General features: G+C 44.4%; 1 protein-coding gene across 3 annotated transcripts; it reads left to right on the plus strand.

Annotated features, from left to right (window-relative positions):
• Positions 1 to 817: 817 nt before the first annotated feature.
• On the plus strand, positions 818 to 15,850 carry rock2a (rho-associated, coiled-coil containing protein kinase 2a). 3 transcript variants are annotated; one of them, XM_088400597.1, is made up of 33 exons: positions 818 to 1,697; positions 6,577 to 6,658; positions 6,750 to 6,850; positions 6,951 to 7,088; positions 7,197 to 7,457; positions 7,634 to 7,778; positions 7,865 to 8,003; positions 8,348 to 8,439; positions 8,521 to 8,680; positions 8,785 to 8,839; positions 8,991 to 9,079; positions 9,152 to 9,200; positions 9,452 to 9,587; positions 9,845 to 9,936; positions 10,088 to 10,334; positions 10,436 to 10,542; positions 10,688 to 10,847; positions 10,956 to 11,116; positions 11,229 to 11,413; positions 11,492 to 11,561; positions 11,660 to 11,763; positions 12,045 to 12,231; positions 12,295 to 12,388; positions 12,457 to 12,551; positions 12,661 to 12,852; positions 12,948 to 13,116; positions 13,199 to 13,269; positions 13,353 to 13,441; positions 13,553 to 13,631; positions 13,752 to 14,019; positions 14,075 to 14,288; positions 14,433 to 14,480; positions 14,646 to 15,850. In XM_088400597.1, the coding sequence occupies exons 1-33, from the start codon at positions 1,599 to 1,601 to the stop codon at positions 14,647 to 14,649; spliced, it is 4,182 nt and encodes a 1,393-aa protein (XP_088256723.1). In that variant the 5' UTR covers positions 818 to 1,598; the 3' UTR covers positions 14,650 to 15,850. The 3 variants fall into 3 exon arrangements, with proteins under 3 accessions (XP_088256723.1, XP_088256724.1, XP_088256725.1); XM_088400599.1 differs by lacking the exon at positions 818 to 1,697 and adding an exon at positions 6,131 to 6,242; XM_088400598.1 differs by lacking the exon at positions 14,433 to 14,480 and having other exon boundaries at positions 819 to 1,697.
• The last annotated feature ends 72 nt before the right edge of the window (positions 15,851 to 15,922 follow it).

A 15,922-nucleotide genomic window follows, 5' to 3' on the forward strand; every position in this document is an offset into this window, starting at 1 on the left:
ACAGCTCTGTTTCAGATTGCTCATGTCTCTACAAATGCTCAATCCCGACACAATGAAGGGCATTAGAATACCAGTTAGTGACTATAAATCGTCCTTGTTTATAACGTGGATAAATGTACTGTTTTATTGCAGGATACAATGTAAATAACAGAGCTTGATACATTCCATATTTTTTTATGTTTTATCTTTGGCCTCCATAACGAGATACAGCCTGATATAGTAAACAAAATCAAAATGTAAACCAAGATATAAATGAATGAAGTCGAGTCAGGAACTTTTTTAGAGCCAAATATACAATTTTATTTGTAAAGGGAAGAATCGTTGACTAGTGTGTGTTTGTGTATGGGGGGGTCCTTGTTCAAGGTCATGGTGCTGCAGCAAACAAAATCCAGGTTTAGCAGTATTTTAGCGCCATCGTGTGGCTTTTATAAGTACTGCTCCAATAACCAATGGATACGGCACAGCACTATTCTGACCTGAAATACCTCTGCAAATATTTGACGAAGAGAACAAAAATGTGCAGAGGCTACAGTCCTAATATGTAGCCTATAACCACTACTGTTACACCAGACTTCATTAAAACGTAACTATGTTTTGAAAAGATAAAAGCTCTGTCGGTTAAATAAATAAATAAATAAATAAATAAATAAATAAATAAATAAATAAATAAATAAATAAATAAATAAATAAATAAATAAATCCATTATTTTAAAAAAGCAATATGTGACTTTCTAAACAAAGTTAATTAGGAGATAAGTTGAAGTGCAGAGAGAGGACTGGTGAATCATGGGAAATGGAGTTCTTTCTGTCAATGGGAGGAGCCAGATCCCAGAGCGCGTGCGTGTTTGCATGAGTGTTGTGTCGATGTTCGAGAATCGTGAGGGACTGCTTTAGAGCTGGGACTTTTCTTCCAAGCAAACAAGGATTTTTTTTTTTCCACGACCAAACCAACGGTCCGGACTTTTGGAAAACGGTGGAAAATGTAAGCGAGAACCCAGGAAGAGAGCGCGTGCCCGTTAAAAATTGAGCGCGGGCTTCTCCTTGTCCCTTCATAACACTTGTGGCATCATCGAGGAAGAACTTTGACACCAAGTGTCTGCAAAGCTCTTTCTTGCACGGGCTGAAGTGAAGTGGCATTTTGGAGAGGAAAATCCGAAGCATTTGCAGACGTTCCAAAAAGGGGGAAGGGGAGGCGAGAGAGCCAAAGAAAACGCCCTGCTGCGGGGCGCCCAGTGCTTGTTGCTGCTGCTGCTGCTGCTGCTGCTGCTGCTGCTGTTATCTCCAAATAAATTCAAAGTTAAAACATGCATCTCCCACCGAACGGGAGATGAGATGGAATGTGGAACGTTCTCTTCGCCCCTTGAAAGTCGAACGTCGCTCTCGTTGGTAAGGGGCCTCTGCACATTTCGGCAAGTTTCATCGCTTGAGGAGTATTTTCCCCTCGTTGGTGCACTCTTTTCCCGTCGGAGACGATCTGGGTGGGCTGGGAGCCCTGGGAGCCCCGAGGCTGCCCCGCTAGGCCCGAACAAGCAAGTTTCCCATGTAAAGCCAAGCAATCGGGGAGCAAAACAAGTCGTTTGACGAGGGACACCGCAGACATGTCTCAAGGCGCCGAGAAGAGGATGGAAAGCCGCTTGAAGAAGTTGCAGGACCTGATGAGAAACCCGAGGTCTGCGTTGAACCTGGAAAGTTTGCTGGTAAGTCAAGTGGAACACATCGTCTGCATTATTTACGAATGTCGTGGAGGCTGCTCCTTCCAACTTGTGCTTTTGGGATGGGATGTGCGGGGCTTTATGTATTATTGGCCACCTTTTTGGCCACCTTATTGGCCACCTTGACCTCTTCCTTTGTTATTAGGGAGGCTGCTGCTGCTTGCTTGCTTGCTTGTGCGTCCTCCTTCACTTTGTCCCGACCTACAACAACATTTTCCAGTCCGTCCTGTAATCAGATCTCTGGCCATTACAACGCATTCGATTGAAACTGCAACAGGAGGAAGGGGCTGGCTACATTAGGGAAGGCCCGCTTAAGAGTTAAAACCCACCGCAGATCGGGCGGGCACTTTGGGGGGAGTCTGTGGTGTCTGCAGATTAGGATTAATTTGTGGAGAATGTACCAGTTAAGGTTTTTATGGGGACTAATCTGTAACTGTTGGTCACTGCTGTTGTCCTCCTGCTAGAACAGATGAGAGAGAAACCATTTCAAATGGTGTTTCTGGACACAGTGCTGGTTAGGGTTGTAGTCTGATCACAACAAGCATCCTTGGGTGACTTCCATGACGCAGGACAGGCTCAGTCCGTTTCAAAAATGATTGCAAATAACTGTGATGAGCAAACTGCACTGAATGCACTTGCAGGAGATCGACGGTCCCCTGTATTAAATGGGAGAATTTGTTTATTAAAGTGGAGACTGGCTGCTATAGTGCTATATGGAATCATCTTTTATTGGAGAGACGCACACCCCTACCTGTTCTGCATCGGCAGCACCTGCTCACTGATCTGACGCGCGCACAAACAATAAATAAATGTGTCTCTCTGATCCGAAGGCTCCTGCCGAGGTATGTGAGGTCTCGCTTGACCTCATGCAGGCTGGCGGTTTAACCACAAAAATTTGGTGCAACTTTTGAGTCATATTTTCCCCCCTAATACTTTGTTGAATATCTGACTTCATTTTGAGGTTCCACTTTACAGCAATTATTGGATGAGTGGTGCTTCCTCAAAAGATGAATGTTGTATCCTCAAATCGCCGTTCATGACTCGCAAGATAACTTAATGGAAGACAGTCGAGCTGTTTTAAGTGCCGTTGCATTTAAATTGCTGAGCTCCTTAAGTGGATCTGCTGCAAGACAAACACAATGTCATTTCGATCTTAAAAAGCACCACTTTGCCCCTTTTGATATTCCTCATCTAGTACGGGGCCCTTTTTTATTTTTATTCAGGCAAAGTGAGGCACTTTAATTCTTTACTGCAACACTAAAAAACAAGGGATTCTCACCTCCTACCAGATTTTTCCTCAAAGGGACAGAAAGACAAGGAAAAAAAAGATCACATATTACAAAAAAGTCCAGTCAGAGCGACGACCTTTCTACCATTCCGAAGGAAATGACCTCATTGGGTAAATAGTTGGTAAGTATACTGTACATGGGGCTCCAAATCCCCACAAATGACATTTGAGTATCATTTGGTTGTCATTGGTTTATAGTATCTTTCCCTGTCTCTAATAGCCTTTTGTCATTTTTCTTGCTCCCTATTTTGGCCACACGAACGTGAATGTCTTGTTCTATTGCAGCATTTCCTCTTCACTGCCGCCCCGCCACTTTGCGCACCCCATAAAGAACAATTTGAACGTTTAAAGAGGTGTGGATTGTCTCACCTCACCCTGACACTAAGAGTAAAGCAAAGCATGGGCTTTGTCTCGGGAGTGTAGTTGAGTTGGTCTTAGACGAGCAACAACGGCCGGCACCGGTATCAGCGTGCTCGCTGGGAAGAAACACTTCCTTATAAGGCACTCGGGATGGTGGCTCAGGTCAATCTTTTTTTTTTTTTTTCTTCCCCTTTTTGCAAAACAAGCCAGTCTCTCTACTCAGTACCTCCTCTGGGGAGCCCACTGGTTAGGCCTCTTTAGCATGAAAGATTCTGGTTCTATTATAACCCTTTCTTGAATTTGGAAGTTTCCTCCAAAGACAGAGTGCACTACTAAAAGTGCTCCGTCATTTGAATGTAGCTGCGCTTTTTGTTGTTGTTCTTGGATTTGCAAATGACTTATCTTGTGGATGTGTTCAAGAGTTTTCCAGCTTGGTGTATTTTTAGTTGGATGAGGGTGTGCGTGCACGGGTGCGTGCGAGAGGAGAGCGGAGAAGAGAACAGGAGGCTCCCACACATAACACTCGCTCTCCATCTCGCTTCAGCTCAGTCAACCTTCTGTTGAGACACAACCTCCCACGCGCACATCTTTTTTTCTTACACCAACACACATACAGTACGTGTATGTTATATCCACCGTTGTGTGCTTATGAATGCGCACTTTGCATTCATTGCAACAGCAGCAGCAGCAACAACGCAATTGAACAGAAATTTATTGTCACGTCTCCCTTTCTTCCAAAGCCAAACAAAAGATTGTATCAGTAAACAGTAGTGATGTAAGACGCAATGCATTACGGTATATGAAATAATCCTGTCTCTCTGTTGTGTTGCCATGGCAGGAGGCTGGCTACATTGCTATGGCCAAGAAATCAAAATATAATGACCGCCATAGAATATACGTAGGTCAACCTTGGGCGATATGGACCAAAAGTGACATCCCGCTCTTTTTAGGCCGAACAGCGATGATACGATACGTAGATTTGTATTTGAAACAAAAGGTGCAAAGCGTTTAGTTGAAACAAAACACGGCGTGTTACACTTCCTGCTCAACAAAGCACAGCTGTGCAAATAACAGAAATACTATATAAAGAGGAGTACAAAAGCATTTCCACATTTATTAAATCATACAAATAGCTTCCATTTTATTAATGAAAGCCATGCAAATAACACATGTAAAGTAAAACAGGTTCACTTTGGCAGGAAAACATGGGCCTACAGCTAGTAAATGAAGAGTTGTGCAAAGAGCAAGAATGTCAACAAAACAGACTGACCCTGGCTGGAAACACACCTACGGCTGCTTGAAACCAAAACAGACACAATTATGACGCAATACTTGCTGTTGTCACAAGATACGTACCGTTTGAAAAGGCAATAGGAGTTGAAATGACGTCCCTCCCCACTCCAGCCATTCAAGTTTGCACTGTGGGCACTCAGCTCCTCACCCTTGCTATATTTTTCTAGCGCATTCCTCAGTTGACTGGACTATATTAATAAATAAATCCTCGGTGCCAAAAATGCACAGGGCACCGGAGCATGGGACATTCAAATCCGGTGCCGCTACCGTCCGTCCCTGTGGGCGCATTACTGTGCTGGCCCGATGAATGGATGGACGGACGGACGGATGGATGGATGGATGGACGGATTCCTTCTGTTGTTGTCTGTTGGCCATGCCAAGCCCAGCCCAGTCAAACATGTGGAATTCAATCAAAACAAGGACATTCATAGTTCATACGATTGTTTTTGCTCCATGATGAGACAGAATGCACGCGGTCCAAGCAACCAGCTTCTATGGAACGCTCAACATCAAACATCAGTTGAGTTAAAAAATCAGCGCTTGATATTGCCAAAACAACTTTGTCGTATAAAATGGAGCGCTAAACACTTTTGCTGTAGTTGCCAAGCAACCATCCAGAATTCATTGGATTCACAGTTTGGTAGAGATCCGCACATTAGTCAAATAGTAGAGGCAGAGTAGCATCTTTTGAAAGAAGACCAGACATTATCTTGAGCACATCCCCAAAAAAAAAAGGGCAAATTGTCCATTTGGTCTTTGCACTTCCTCCAACACTTGTCAGTTGATTATTGATGTGTGGCTGTCTGACTAAGTAGCTGACAAATGGCCTCTTGGCTCTTGTTTTCTGTTACTGTTCACTAATGGCCTGAAATTCAAGCAACTTAATTTTAGTGTGACACTTAAAGCATCGAATGGATGTGTGTTTTTTTTTTTTTGTAAATGTGACTCCATTGGGATTTAAAAGAAAAACGGCAGCAGTCACCTTTCTATTATAGATAGCGCAACCAGTTGACATCTTTCATAGGCTGAACTATAAATAGAATTATTTTTAGGATGATCAATTCTAAAAAGTTATGTATCACTGGATTGCTTCTGATGCACTGAGAAACAAGCAAACATTTGGGTGTGTGGCCAATAATATTATCACCAATTTAAAATACGATCAATTTGACATCTCACGACAACCATGTTAAGCTAAACCTTTCAATAGAACGTCTTATCTTTTGCTATGTCATGGTGGCTCTCTGTATTTCCTCATGGGACCCACCAAATTGCAAAGTAACCACAGAAGCAACTGTGCAACTGTAGCCGCCTGCGACTATTCGAACATTTCTGCAGCCACAGAGGAAATGAGTTGCACAGAGGGACATGAAGTCTTTATGTCATAGTGAAATTATCTGACCAAACACGGGGGAGGAGGGGTGGATCATTTCCTGGATTGTTTTTTGGGAGATCCGAGTGCATGCATTTGGACGTGCACCCCTTCGGCCGACTGGCCGGCCAGCCGACGGGCCGGCCCTTCTCCTCATGTGCCCTTCCCCGCCGCCTGCTTGTGTATTTTTTTCCCTTAAATAGTAGCTTTGTGTGAGGTTAGTCCTTTAATGGGGAAGCGCTGTTGAGCTAGCTGCTGAATCAAGAGTGTCGTTACGTTAGCTGGTCGCTGCACACTGCCGTGCGGCAAATGTTTCAAATAGCAAGAGGAGAGAGAGGAAGATAAGACACGGAAAAGATTGATCTACTAAGCATAAAAAATACAGCAGATACTTATTTCAATGCTATCGAACAGTTATGATTTGTGCTCTTCTTCTTCCATACCAATGTATCTTGGCATATTGTCATTTGTTTTGGAGTAGATGTTGGAACCATCTGTGTTCCCTTTGGTTGATTTAACTCGAGTTTGTCTTTTCCCCCCTGCCCTCCCAGGACTCCTTAAATGCCGTGGTCTTAGATTTGGACTACCCTGCACTTCGCAAGAATAAAAACATTGAAACCTTCTTAAACAGATGTAAGTATCCGAGAAGTGGTTTGATTTTGGACGCAATTTTATGTTCCTGATATATTGATATTACCCATGACATTTTTTTTTTCTTCCTCAGATGAGAGTGTCATAAGACAAGTTCGAGATCTCCAAATGAAGTCGGACGACTTTGATAGAGTGAAAGTGATTGGCCGAGGAGCTTTTGGTGAGGTTCAGCTGGTGAGTAGGCCCCACGTTAAATACTACACGTTGGATTTCAATCGAATTTGCTACCGGCCCCATTTCCAATTTCCAAACTGTGCGACCCGCCGTCATTCAGGTGAGGCACAAAGCCTCTCAGAAAGTCTACGCTATGAAGCTTCTAAGCAAGTTTGAGATGATCAAACGCTCAGACTCTGCCTTCTTCTGGGAAGAAAGGGACATCATGGCCTTTGCCAACAGTCCGTGGGTGGTGCAGGTAGGACGTTTTGGCCAACCAGATGTATACTTTGACAGCCATTTTTTGTTCTTGAGATGCTTGCTGTGTAAGGATCTATAAAGGAGCTTGTCCTGTTTGTTTGATCAGTTGTGCTGTGCCTTCCAAGATGAGCACTACCTCTACATGGTGATGGAGTATATGCCAGGAGGTGACCTAGTCAACCTCACCAGTACCTACGACGTGCCAGAGAAATGGGCCAAGTTTTACACGGCAGAGGTGGTGATGGCCCTGGATGCCATTCACTCCATGGGCTTCATCCACCGCGACGTCAAGCCAGACAACATGTTGCTTGACAGACAAGGACACCTGAAACTGGCTGACTTTGGCACATGCATGAAGATGGACTCTGTGAGTTTGGCCCTTGGCAAAGACGTATACATTCTTTTTGAAGTCCTCCGCAGTAAGATAGCATCCTGTGTGAGCATTTCGAATGTGTCCAACTTGTTGTTTGGGTCTACTTTGTCGTATTTCTTGGCAAGGATAACATTGAGATGATGACTTTTCCATTTTGGCTCGTGTCCCAGACCGGTATGGTGCATTGTGACACAGCAGTTGGAACTCCTGACTACATCTCACCTGAGGTGCTGAAATCCCAGGGAGGCGACGGCTGTTATGGCAGAGAGTGCGACTGGTGGTCTGTTGGGGTGTTCATCTTTGAAATGCTTGTTGGTCAGGCTTGTTTTTTCTTTTCCCCTTTCCTCTTTCAGCATGTTTTCCTCCAATAAGTAAGTCACTCGCTTATGAAATGATTTCAGGTGACACGCCATTCTATGCTGACTCTCTGGTGGGAACCTACAGTAAGATCATGGATCATAAAAACTCCCTCAACTTCCCTGATGACGTGGAGATCTCCAAAGATGCAAAGAATATCATCTGCGCCTTCTTGACTGACAGGTATGGAAATGAATACGTAAATCCTCTTCTCTTTTGCTCTGCCTCTAATATGATTTTGGGTGTGAGCGTCGTTATCTCAGACTGGGGAGACCCAAATTGAAGAAGCTCTCTGCCTGGAGATTGTGTTGAGTGATTAGAATCTTTTTCCTTCATTCCACACCCTTCCACTGCAACCAGCCAGCATATTATCCTCATCATCTTCAACAGCAGATGAACATTTTTGCCTCAGGCACAGCTTACTGCTTCTTCCAAAAATGTCAAATGTGTTACAAAAATGATCAATACAGCAGAATGGGATTAGTTGACTAAGGTAATCAGGGTGCGGTCTCCCTTTTTTTTTTAAGGGAGGTTCGATTAGGACAGAACGGCGTGGAGGAGATCAAGCGACACCCATTCTTCAGGAATGACCAGTGGACCTTTGACACCATCAGAGAAAGTTAGTGTTTCTACAGATAAACATGAACGTCCAAGTTTATTGTTTATGACCTTTTTTTTTTTTTTTTCTTCTTCTTCTCAGCTGTTGCACCCGTGGTCCCAGAGCTGAGTAGTGACATCGACACCAGTAACTTTGATGAGATTGAGGATGACAAAGGAGATGTGGAGACTTTCCCCACACCCAAAGCTTTTGTTGGAAATCAGCTCCCCTTTGTGGGATTCACCTACTTCAAAGAAGACCAGTAAGAGATGAGATCAGATGAGATGATGAGATGTTTTTGGGAGCGCTGGCTTGTAGTAGTAGCAATCATTTCAATTGACTTGTATGTTTTGCTTCATTATTTAGGCTACTAACTGCTCCCAACAACTCCTCGTCTATGAATGATAATTCCAAGGGAGAGGTAAGTCAATTCACCCTCTTCAGGCTGACCCTCCTTAAGCACATTAATAAAACCCGAGTTGCAGCATTACCTGTGCATAAATATTAGAGATATTTCATATTAACGACATTGATTTTTTTTTTTTTAATTCAATTTCTCCCATTTTTTTCAGTCAGTAGCATTACAGAAGAAGCTTGGCCATTTGGAAGTGCAGCTGAATAATGAGAAACAAGCCAAAGATGATCTGGAGCACAAATTCAGGTACACGAGCTGAAGCTCAATAAAAGCTGGATTGTTGATGTTTCTTCTAATGATTTATCTGTAACTCCTCAGAGCCGCCACAAGTCGTCTGGATAAAGTTTCCAAAGAACTCGAAGATGAGGTAGAACAATAACTGCCAGTAAATCTCTGCTGCTCAGGCACATTTTACTTGTTTGTGTTGCAAGATATTGATGGTTCCAGTTTTTTTTTTCTGCAGCATAGTTAAGTTTTACACTTTGATGGCTTTTTGTAGTTATGTTTCAGTTGAACCACATAAAATGTCCGAGTTGCCTTAAAGACCCAATCTAAGTGGTGATAAACTGATGACAAGACTGTAAAAGGTTTGACAAGATATGAAATGCTTGAATTCAGGTGAGCGGCAGGAAGAATTTGGAGTCCAGCCTGAGGCAGCTGGAAAGGGAGAAGGCCCTTCTGCAGCACAAGAGCCTGGAGAGCCACCGCAAGGCTGAGAGCGAAGCTGACAGGAAACGCTGTCTGGAAAATGAAGGTGATTGCACACATTCAGCTCATTGGCATTACCATTTTTGGATCCTCGTTGAAGGTAATCCTTGAATAAATTTAATGCATATGTCAAATGCAACACAATCATCAAATTAAAACATTAAAGAAGAATATTGTAAGAAAAGTGAATTGAAAAACATTTTTTTTTTTTATTCACAAACTTCACAAGGAGCTTTGGAGTTGATGGAACATGGATTCACATAATATTATCGATACCCTTTTTGGTTGTACCTTATTTTACAGTTAACAACCTACGCGATCAGCTCGACGACTTAAAAAGAAGGAATCAGAATTCGCACATTTCCAATGAGAAGAACATTCATCTGCAGAAACAGGTCAGTCGTTTGCTTTTATGATGCACATTGTATTCATTGATCTTTTCATTGTCGGCTCCATTTGAAGAAATTCCTTTTGAAGTTGCGCGACACAAAATGGGGTTGTGACCCTCAGAGGAGTTTTGTAACGCTCACAATCATTCTCTCTCAGTTGGAAGAAGCCAACATCTTGCTCCGGGCCGAATCCGAGTCGGCGACCAGGCTCCGTAAAAACCAGACGGAGAACAGCAAACAGCTGCAGCAGCTGGAGGTGAACACGCGAGAGCTGCAGGACAAATGTTGTCTGCTGGAGCGCAGCAAGCTCAGCTTGGAGAAGGAATGCATCAGTCTGCAGGCCGCCCTGGAAGCAGAGCGAAGGGAGCACAGCCAAGGCTCGGAGACCATCAGTGACTTGATGGGTGCGGAAGACGAATGCAACAATTTGACCTCGCGTATCCATCCGGGCGGGTTAGGGAGTGTGTGTTGGCTGAAATCTGAACCGGCCTTATCTGTGGCGCAGGGCGGGTCTCCGGCCTTGAGGAGGAGCTACAGCAGCAGAAACGAGCGCTCTCCAAAATGGAGACTGAGAAGAGGCATCTTCAAGAGAAGCTCACTGACTTGCACAAGGTTCACGTCGTCATCCAACTAGACACTGCACCACTGTTTCTATCTAGATTCACTTGCGGACTTGTGGCCTGCCAAGATTGGGTCATTTTGGCATCCCGACCGACCTTTGGCATGTGTGTTCAAAAACCTTTTTGCTCGTACACAGGAGAAGAGCAACAAAGAGATCGATTGGACCTACAAACTCAAGGTCTTGCAGCAGGAGCTGGAGCAGGAGCAGGGCTCGCATAAAGCCACCAGGGCTCTGCTGGCAGACAAGAACAAGATAAAAGTCACCATCGAGGGTGCAAAATCAGAGTCCACCAAGGGTAAGATTCACTTCGCGTGCTAAAATGTAATAGGAAGTTTTCAAAACATTTAAGCATTGTGAAATGTCCCTGACTATCTCTTAATGTCCTCTCCATGACACAATCCAGAGATGGAGCAGAAGCTGGCAGAGGAACGAGCTGCCAAACTGCGGCTGGAGAACAGGATACTCGAACAGGAAAAACATAGCAGTATGATGGACTGTGACTATAAACAAGCTCTCCAGAAGCTAGATGAGCTGCGCAGACACAAAGACCACCTCACGGAGGAAGTGAGTGACCGACCGACCGACCGTATTGACTTGTATTTACTGCTCGGATGTTAATTATGGCCTGGATGGAAATCAACGTTGTTGTTGTTTTTTCTGCTGTCCACGCCTACAGGTGAAGAATCTAACGCTGAAGATTGAGCAGGAAACCCAGAAACGTAACCTGACTCAAAATGACCTCAAGGCCCAGAACCAACAACTCAACTCCCTGCGAACATCCGAAAAGCAGCTCAAGCAAGAAACAAATCACCTACTGGACATTAAACGCAGCTTGGAAAAACAGAATCAGGAGCTGCGCAAGTCTGTCCATTTTTTATTGATGCACATTTTATACTTTGACAGGTATAAGGATACATAATGTCACTCTTTTGTTTACAGAGAAAGACAAGACACAGACGGGCAAATGAAGGAACTACAAGACCAGTTAGAAGCTGAACAGTATTTTTCTGTCAGTTTATACCTCTTGAAAAAAACAAAAACATATGAAGGCAATGCGTTGTATGTAGTACAGCACTCATTTACTCGTCCTTGCGTTTTGTTTTCCAGACTTTGTACAAGACCCAAGTTCGTGAACTAAAAGAAGAATGTGATGAGAGGAACAAACTCTTGAAAGAAGTGCAGCAGTCTCTTCAGGAAGCACAGGAAGAGAGGTGTTTAAACTTTTCAAAAACATTTTTTTTTCTTTTTCTGTAAGCCTGACAAGCAAAATGGCAAATATCTCTGGCATCCAGACTTTTTCTGCAGCCTGAACTTTGTGACAATCTATTGATAACAGCAGCCTCTAGTGGTAGAGCATGAGTCATGAGTCTACTCAGTCCATATAAAGGAAAGGAGATACGAAAGGAAGTGATTATAGGTGGCTGGATAAATGGTCAAAAAGTATTTCTATGGTACGTTTGTGGATGGCTGATGATTAGTCTTTCATTTTCAGAGATTCTCTGGCCGCCCAGCTGGAAATCACACTGACTAAGGCTGACTCAGAGCAGCTGGCTCGCTCCATCGCTGAGGAACAATACTCTGATCTGGAGAAGGAAAAAATCATGAAGGAGCTGGAGCTGAAAGAGATGATGGCCCGCCATCGTCAGGAGTTGTCGGACAAGGACGTCACCATCAATTCGGTAAACGATGTGACTTGGTTTTGTCTATCGCTTACTATATAACAAACCATGTGGATGTTACAGTTGGAAGAAGCCAATAGGACCCTGACCAGTGATGTCGCCAACTTGGCCAATGAAAAGGAAGAGCTCAACAACAAAATGAAGGAGGCCCTAGAAGGTATCAAAATGTTGACCTTGCAATCCTGCCAAAACAAGTTGTCATTGTTTTTTTTGTTTTTAATCTAGAAACGGAGAAGTCAAATGATTGGGAGCAGCAGATCAATCAGATGAAGCACACGTTTGAGAAGCAGCTGCAGTCTGAGAGGACACTCAAAACTCAGGTTGGGGATGTAAACCATGTCCATCCACAGCTGTGCAAATCTGTGTTTGCTTGTTACATTCCAGGAGTTAGATTGAAAAAACAAAACAAAAACAAATGTCCATTTACAGGCCGTCAACAAGCTGGCAGAGATCATGAACAGGAAGGAGGTGCGTGGTGGAAGTAGTCGCCGTGGCAATGACACAGATATGCGCCGAAAGGAGAAAGAGAACCGAAAGCTGCAGTTGGAGCTGAGATCGGAGAAGGAAAAACTCAACAGTACCATCATCAAATACCAACGAGAGATCAACGAAATGCAGGCGGTGAGTCCGGCGCTCCCCACCCAGTACCGGTCTATTCATATATAACTTCCAGCAGTGTATTTGATCGGTGGGTGCCGTTTCCTTTTTATTGGTAGCAATTGGCAGATGAGAGTCAGATGCGAATTGAGCTTCAGATGGCCCTGGACAGTAAAGACAGCGACATCGAGCAGCTGAGGAATCTCCTTCAGTCGCTCAGCGTTCAGTCCATTGAGTCGGCCAGCGTCTGTAGCGGACCGGACTTTGACACCGATGACCCCTTGACGGGTAAAAGTAGAAGGCAGCATGGCATCCCTGTTGCCTCATAAGGCACATTTGACCAAATAGCATTCCAATCTTTTTCCCTTAGAAACAAGGCTTGAAGGGTGGCTATCCCTCCCTGTGCGGAACAACACCAAGAAGTTTGGATGGGAAAAAAAGGTAAACCATTCAAACGGATAAGGGAATGTCTTGATATCTATCTCTTTGTTTTGTTTTGACCATGTTCTCCCGACTTGCTGTAGTATGTTGTCGTGAGCAGCAAGAAGATTCTCTTCTACAAGAGCGAACAAGACAAAGAGCAGTCCATCCCTTATATGGTGCTTGATATCGAGTAAGTACGGCACTGCAGGGAGAATCAATTGTTTGGCAAATACACCAGAAATTTCTTTTATGAGAGGGGGCTTGTGTCACATGTTTTTTTTTTTCTTCTTCTTCCTCATAGCAAACTCTTCCACGTGAGGCCTGTCACTCAAACGGACGTGTACCGAGCCGATGCCAAAGAAATTCCAAGAATATTTCAGGTTTGCAATTGTTTGTACCTCTATCTACGCTATGCTGTAAAATTCCAAATGAAATCATAAGACAGACGAAACAGGTGCCCTTGAAAGACACACTTTGAATGGTTCCTTTCTTCTCTCCAGATTCTTTATGCCAATGAAGGGGAGAGCAAAAAGGAGCCCGAATTTCCCGTGGAGCCTCTGCCAATCGGCGAAAAGTCCAGCTACATCTGTCACAAAGGCCACGAGTTCATTCCCACCCTGTACCACTTCCCCACCAACTGCGAGGCGTGCACCAAACCACTATGGAACATGTTCAAGCCGCCACCTGCTTTGGAATGTCGCCGCTGCCACATCAAGTGCCACAAGGATCATATGGACAAAAAGGAGGAGATCATCGCTCCTTGCAAAGGTAAAGTTCATTTTTCAGGTGTCTTCAAAATGAAATGACCACCTTGTCGTTTCAGTCAACTATGACGTGTCGACGGCCAAGAACCTGCTGCTGCTCGCCGTGTCTCAGGAGGAGCAGCAGAAGTGGGTGAGTCGCCTGGTAAAGAAGATTCCCAAGAAGCCGCCGCCCCCGGAGAGCCTTTCCCGCTCCTCACCGCGCGCTTCCATGAAAGTCCAGCCCAGTCAGTCCTTGAGGAGACCCAGTCGACAGCTCCCCATCAGCAAGAGCAGGTAGTAAAGTAGCACTCACCACATCTGTGCTTTCAAATTGTTTTGTCAGAACGTTTTCTACATTTAGGACGTTTTTTTCCCCTCAGCTCAATTGAGCGTGTTGGCAAACGTCGTTTGCCTCATTAAAAATGTTTCATTCACTAGATCAAATGGCTTCAAATTGATGCGCGAAGACTCCAGCAGTGGACTATGGTACAAGATGATTCCTCCAGTGTTTGTGTTTGGCTCATGGTGTGCTGGTGCTGGTGCTGGTGGTGGGCAACATGCACTTTGCACGTGTCAGCTTGAAGTGCTTTCTGAGGGGATGACTCTTCAAAGCTAGTTTTTAAAACGTGTCCATTTTTTTGTCTCCTCCAGCTAACCTCTGGGTGCATCTTGAAGACGTTCCTTGTTTAAATGAAGACTTTATCGCCACCTCGGCTGGCCAATCAGCACACTGAACCGCCCCGCTTGACTTCCAGCAGCTCATCTTCGAAATGACTGTACGAGAATTCATTCGGCAGCCCTCCACTGAACACGGGAGCGTTGGACGCAGACTTTTTAGTGCGTCTCGGGGCATTTGTGGCTCCCGCGCCACCAGATGCACTGCGCGTACCGCGACGCTTAATTGAAGGACCCTCATCTTCATTTGTGGACTGTGGCCAAAATACTTTTGGGTGTTATTGTTGTCAGTATAACAAAGGGGTTTGTGTGGGGAAAACGACACGGAAGGAGAATGAAAATCCCGTTGCTTGTTGGTGCAGCTCAGCAGCATTCAACATTCCGCGTAGCTTTCAGGCGCGTCCACGGCGCTCACACAAACTTGAAGAAGCAACCAAAGTGCTGCTTATTGCCATCTCCTGTGTCCCACACCAACAGAAATCCAATCCCAGCACTCTGCACTGTCGGTTTGTTTACTGAATGAAAGGGAAGGGATGGCCTAACCTAACCCAACCCAACCTAACCCAACCCAACCCAACCTAAGCCTCTCTGCTTTTCTGATCCAAGCTCAGCACCTGCTGTTGTTTGAATGTAAAAACTGGGATGCTCCAGAGACAAGACACAAGCATTGTATTCCTTGGATCCAAACTTACTTGACCGAAGTGCTTTGTTAATGACAAAGCCACAGAATGACCTTGCATGTCCGCTTCTTTTCATACACACACAGACACACGCTGCCACACATTTCAAATGTATGAAACCGAGGTCATTGTAACAAAAAGCAAAATCCAGTCAACGTACTGAGCGGGCACTATTTGCATTGAGTTTTTCTTCCAAGGTAATTCCTGTGATATTTTTGTATTAAAAGTAATGTTAGAGTTTGGGCACATAGTTGCGTGTGGATGTGGCTTTTATAGCAAGTGGAGCGACACGGAGTGTATTTGTGTGTGCGCCGTCTCCTTTAACCATCAAGCATGTTTTATACATAGAAATATACACCGTCTATATTTGACATGTCATACAGTGCACATATTTATACAACTGCGTCCACTTTATATTTAAGGGCTTCACATCCAGACTGCATGTTGGCTACCAAACAATTCTCTATAATAACCACTTCAACAATAAAGATGTGGATGTGCCCTCCGGCTCTTAGTTATCCTTTGTATTTGCTCAGATTAACTCTTGGGTGCGGTGGCCAACGCCACACTTAT

This window comes from Syngnathus floridae, chromosome 16, assembly GCF_059516105.1.
Source record: "Syngnathus floridae isolate MCC-2025c chromosome 16, RoL_Sflo_1.0, whole genome shotgun sequence".
NCBI lineage: Eukaryota > Metazoa > Chordata > Actinopteri > Syngnathiformes > Syngnathidae > Syngnathus > Syngnathus floridae.

What these genes read in the sequence shown, in the direction of transcription:
- rock2a (XM_088400597.1), top strand. Translation starts at nt 1,599, where the DNA reads ATGTCTCAAGGCGCCGAGAAGAGGATGGAAAGCCGCTTGAAGAAGTTG. An exon ending in AAGACCACCTCACGGAGGAA is followed by an intron (nt 11,117 to 11,228) that starts GTGAGTGACCGA and finishes CCACGCCTACAG; the next exon opens with GTGAAGAATCTAACGCTGAA. An exon ending in AATGAAGGAGGCCCTAGAAG is followed by an intron (nt 12,389 to 12,456) that starts GTATCAAAATGT and finishes TTTTTAATCTAG; the next exon opens with AAACGGAGAAGTCAAATGAT.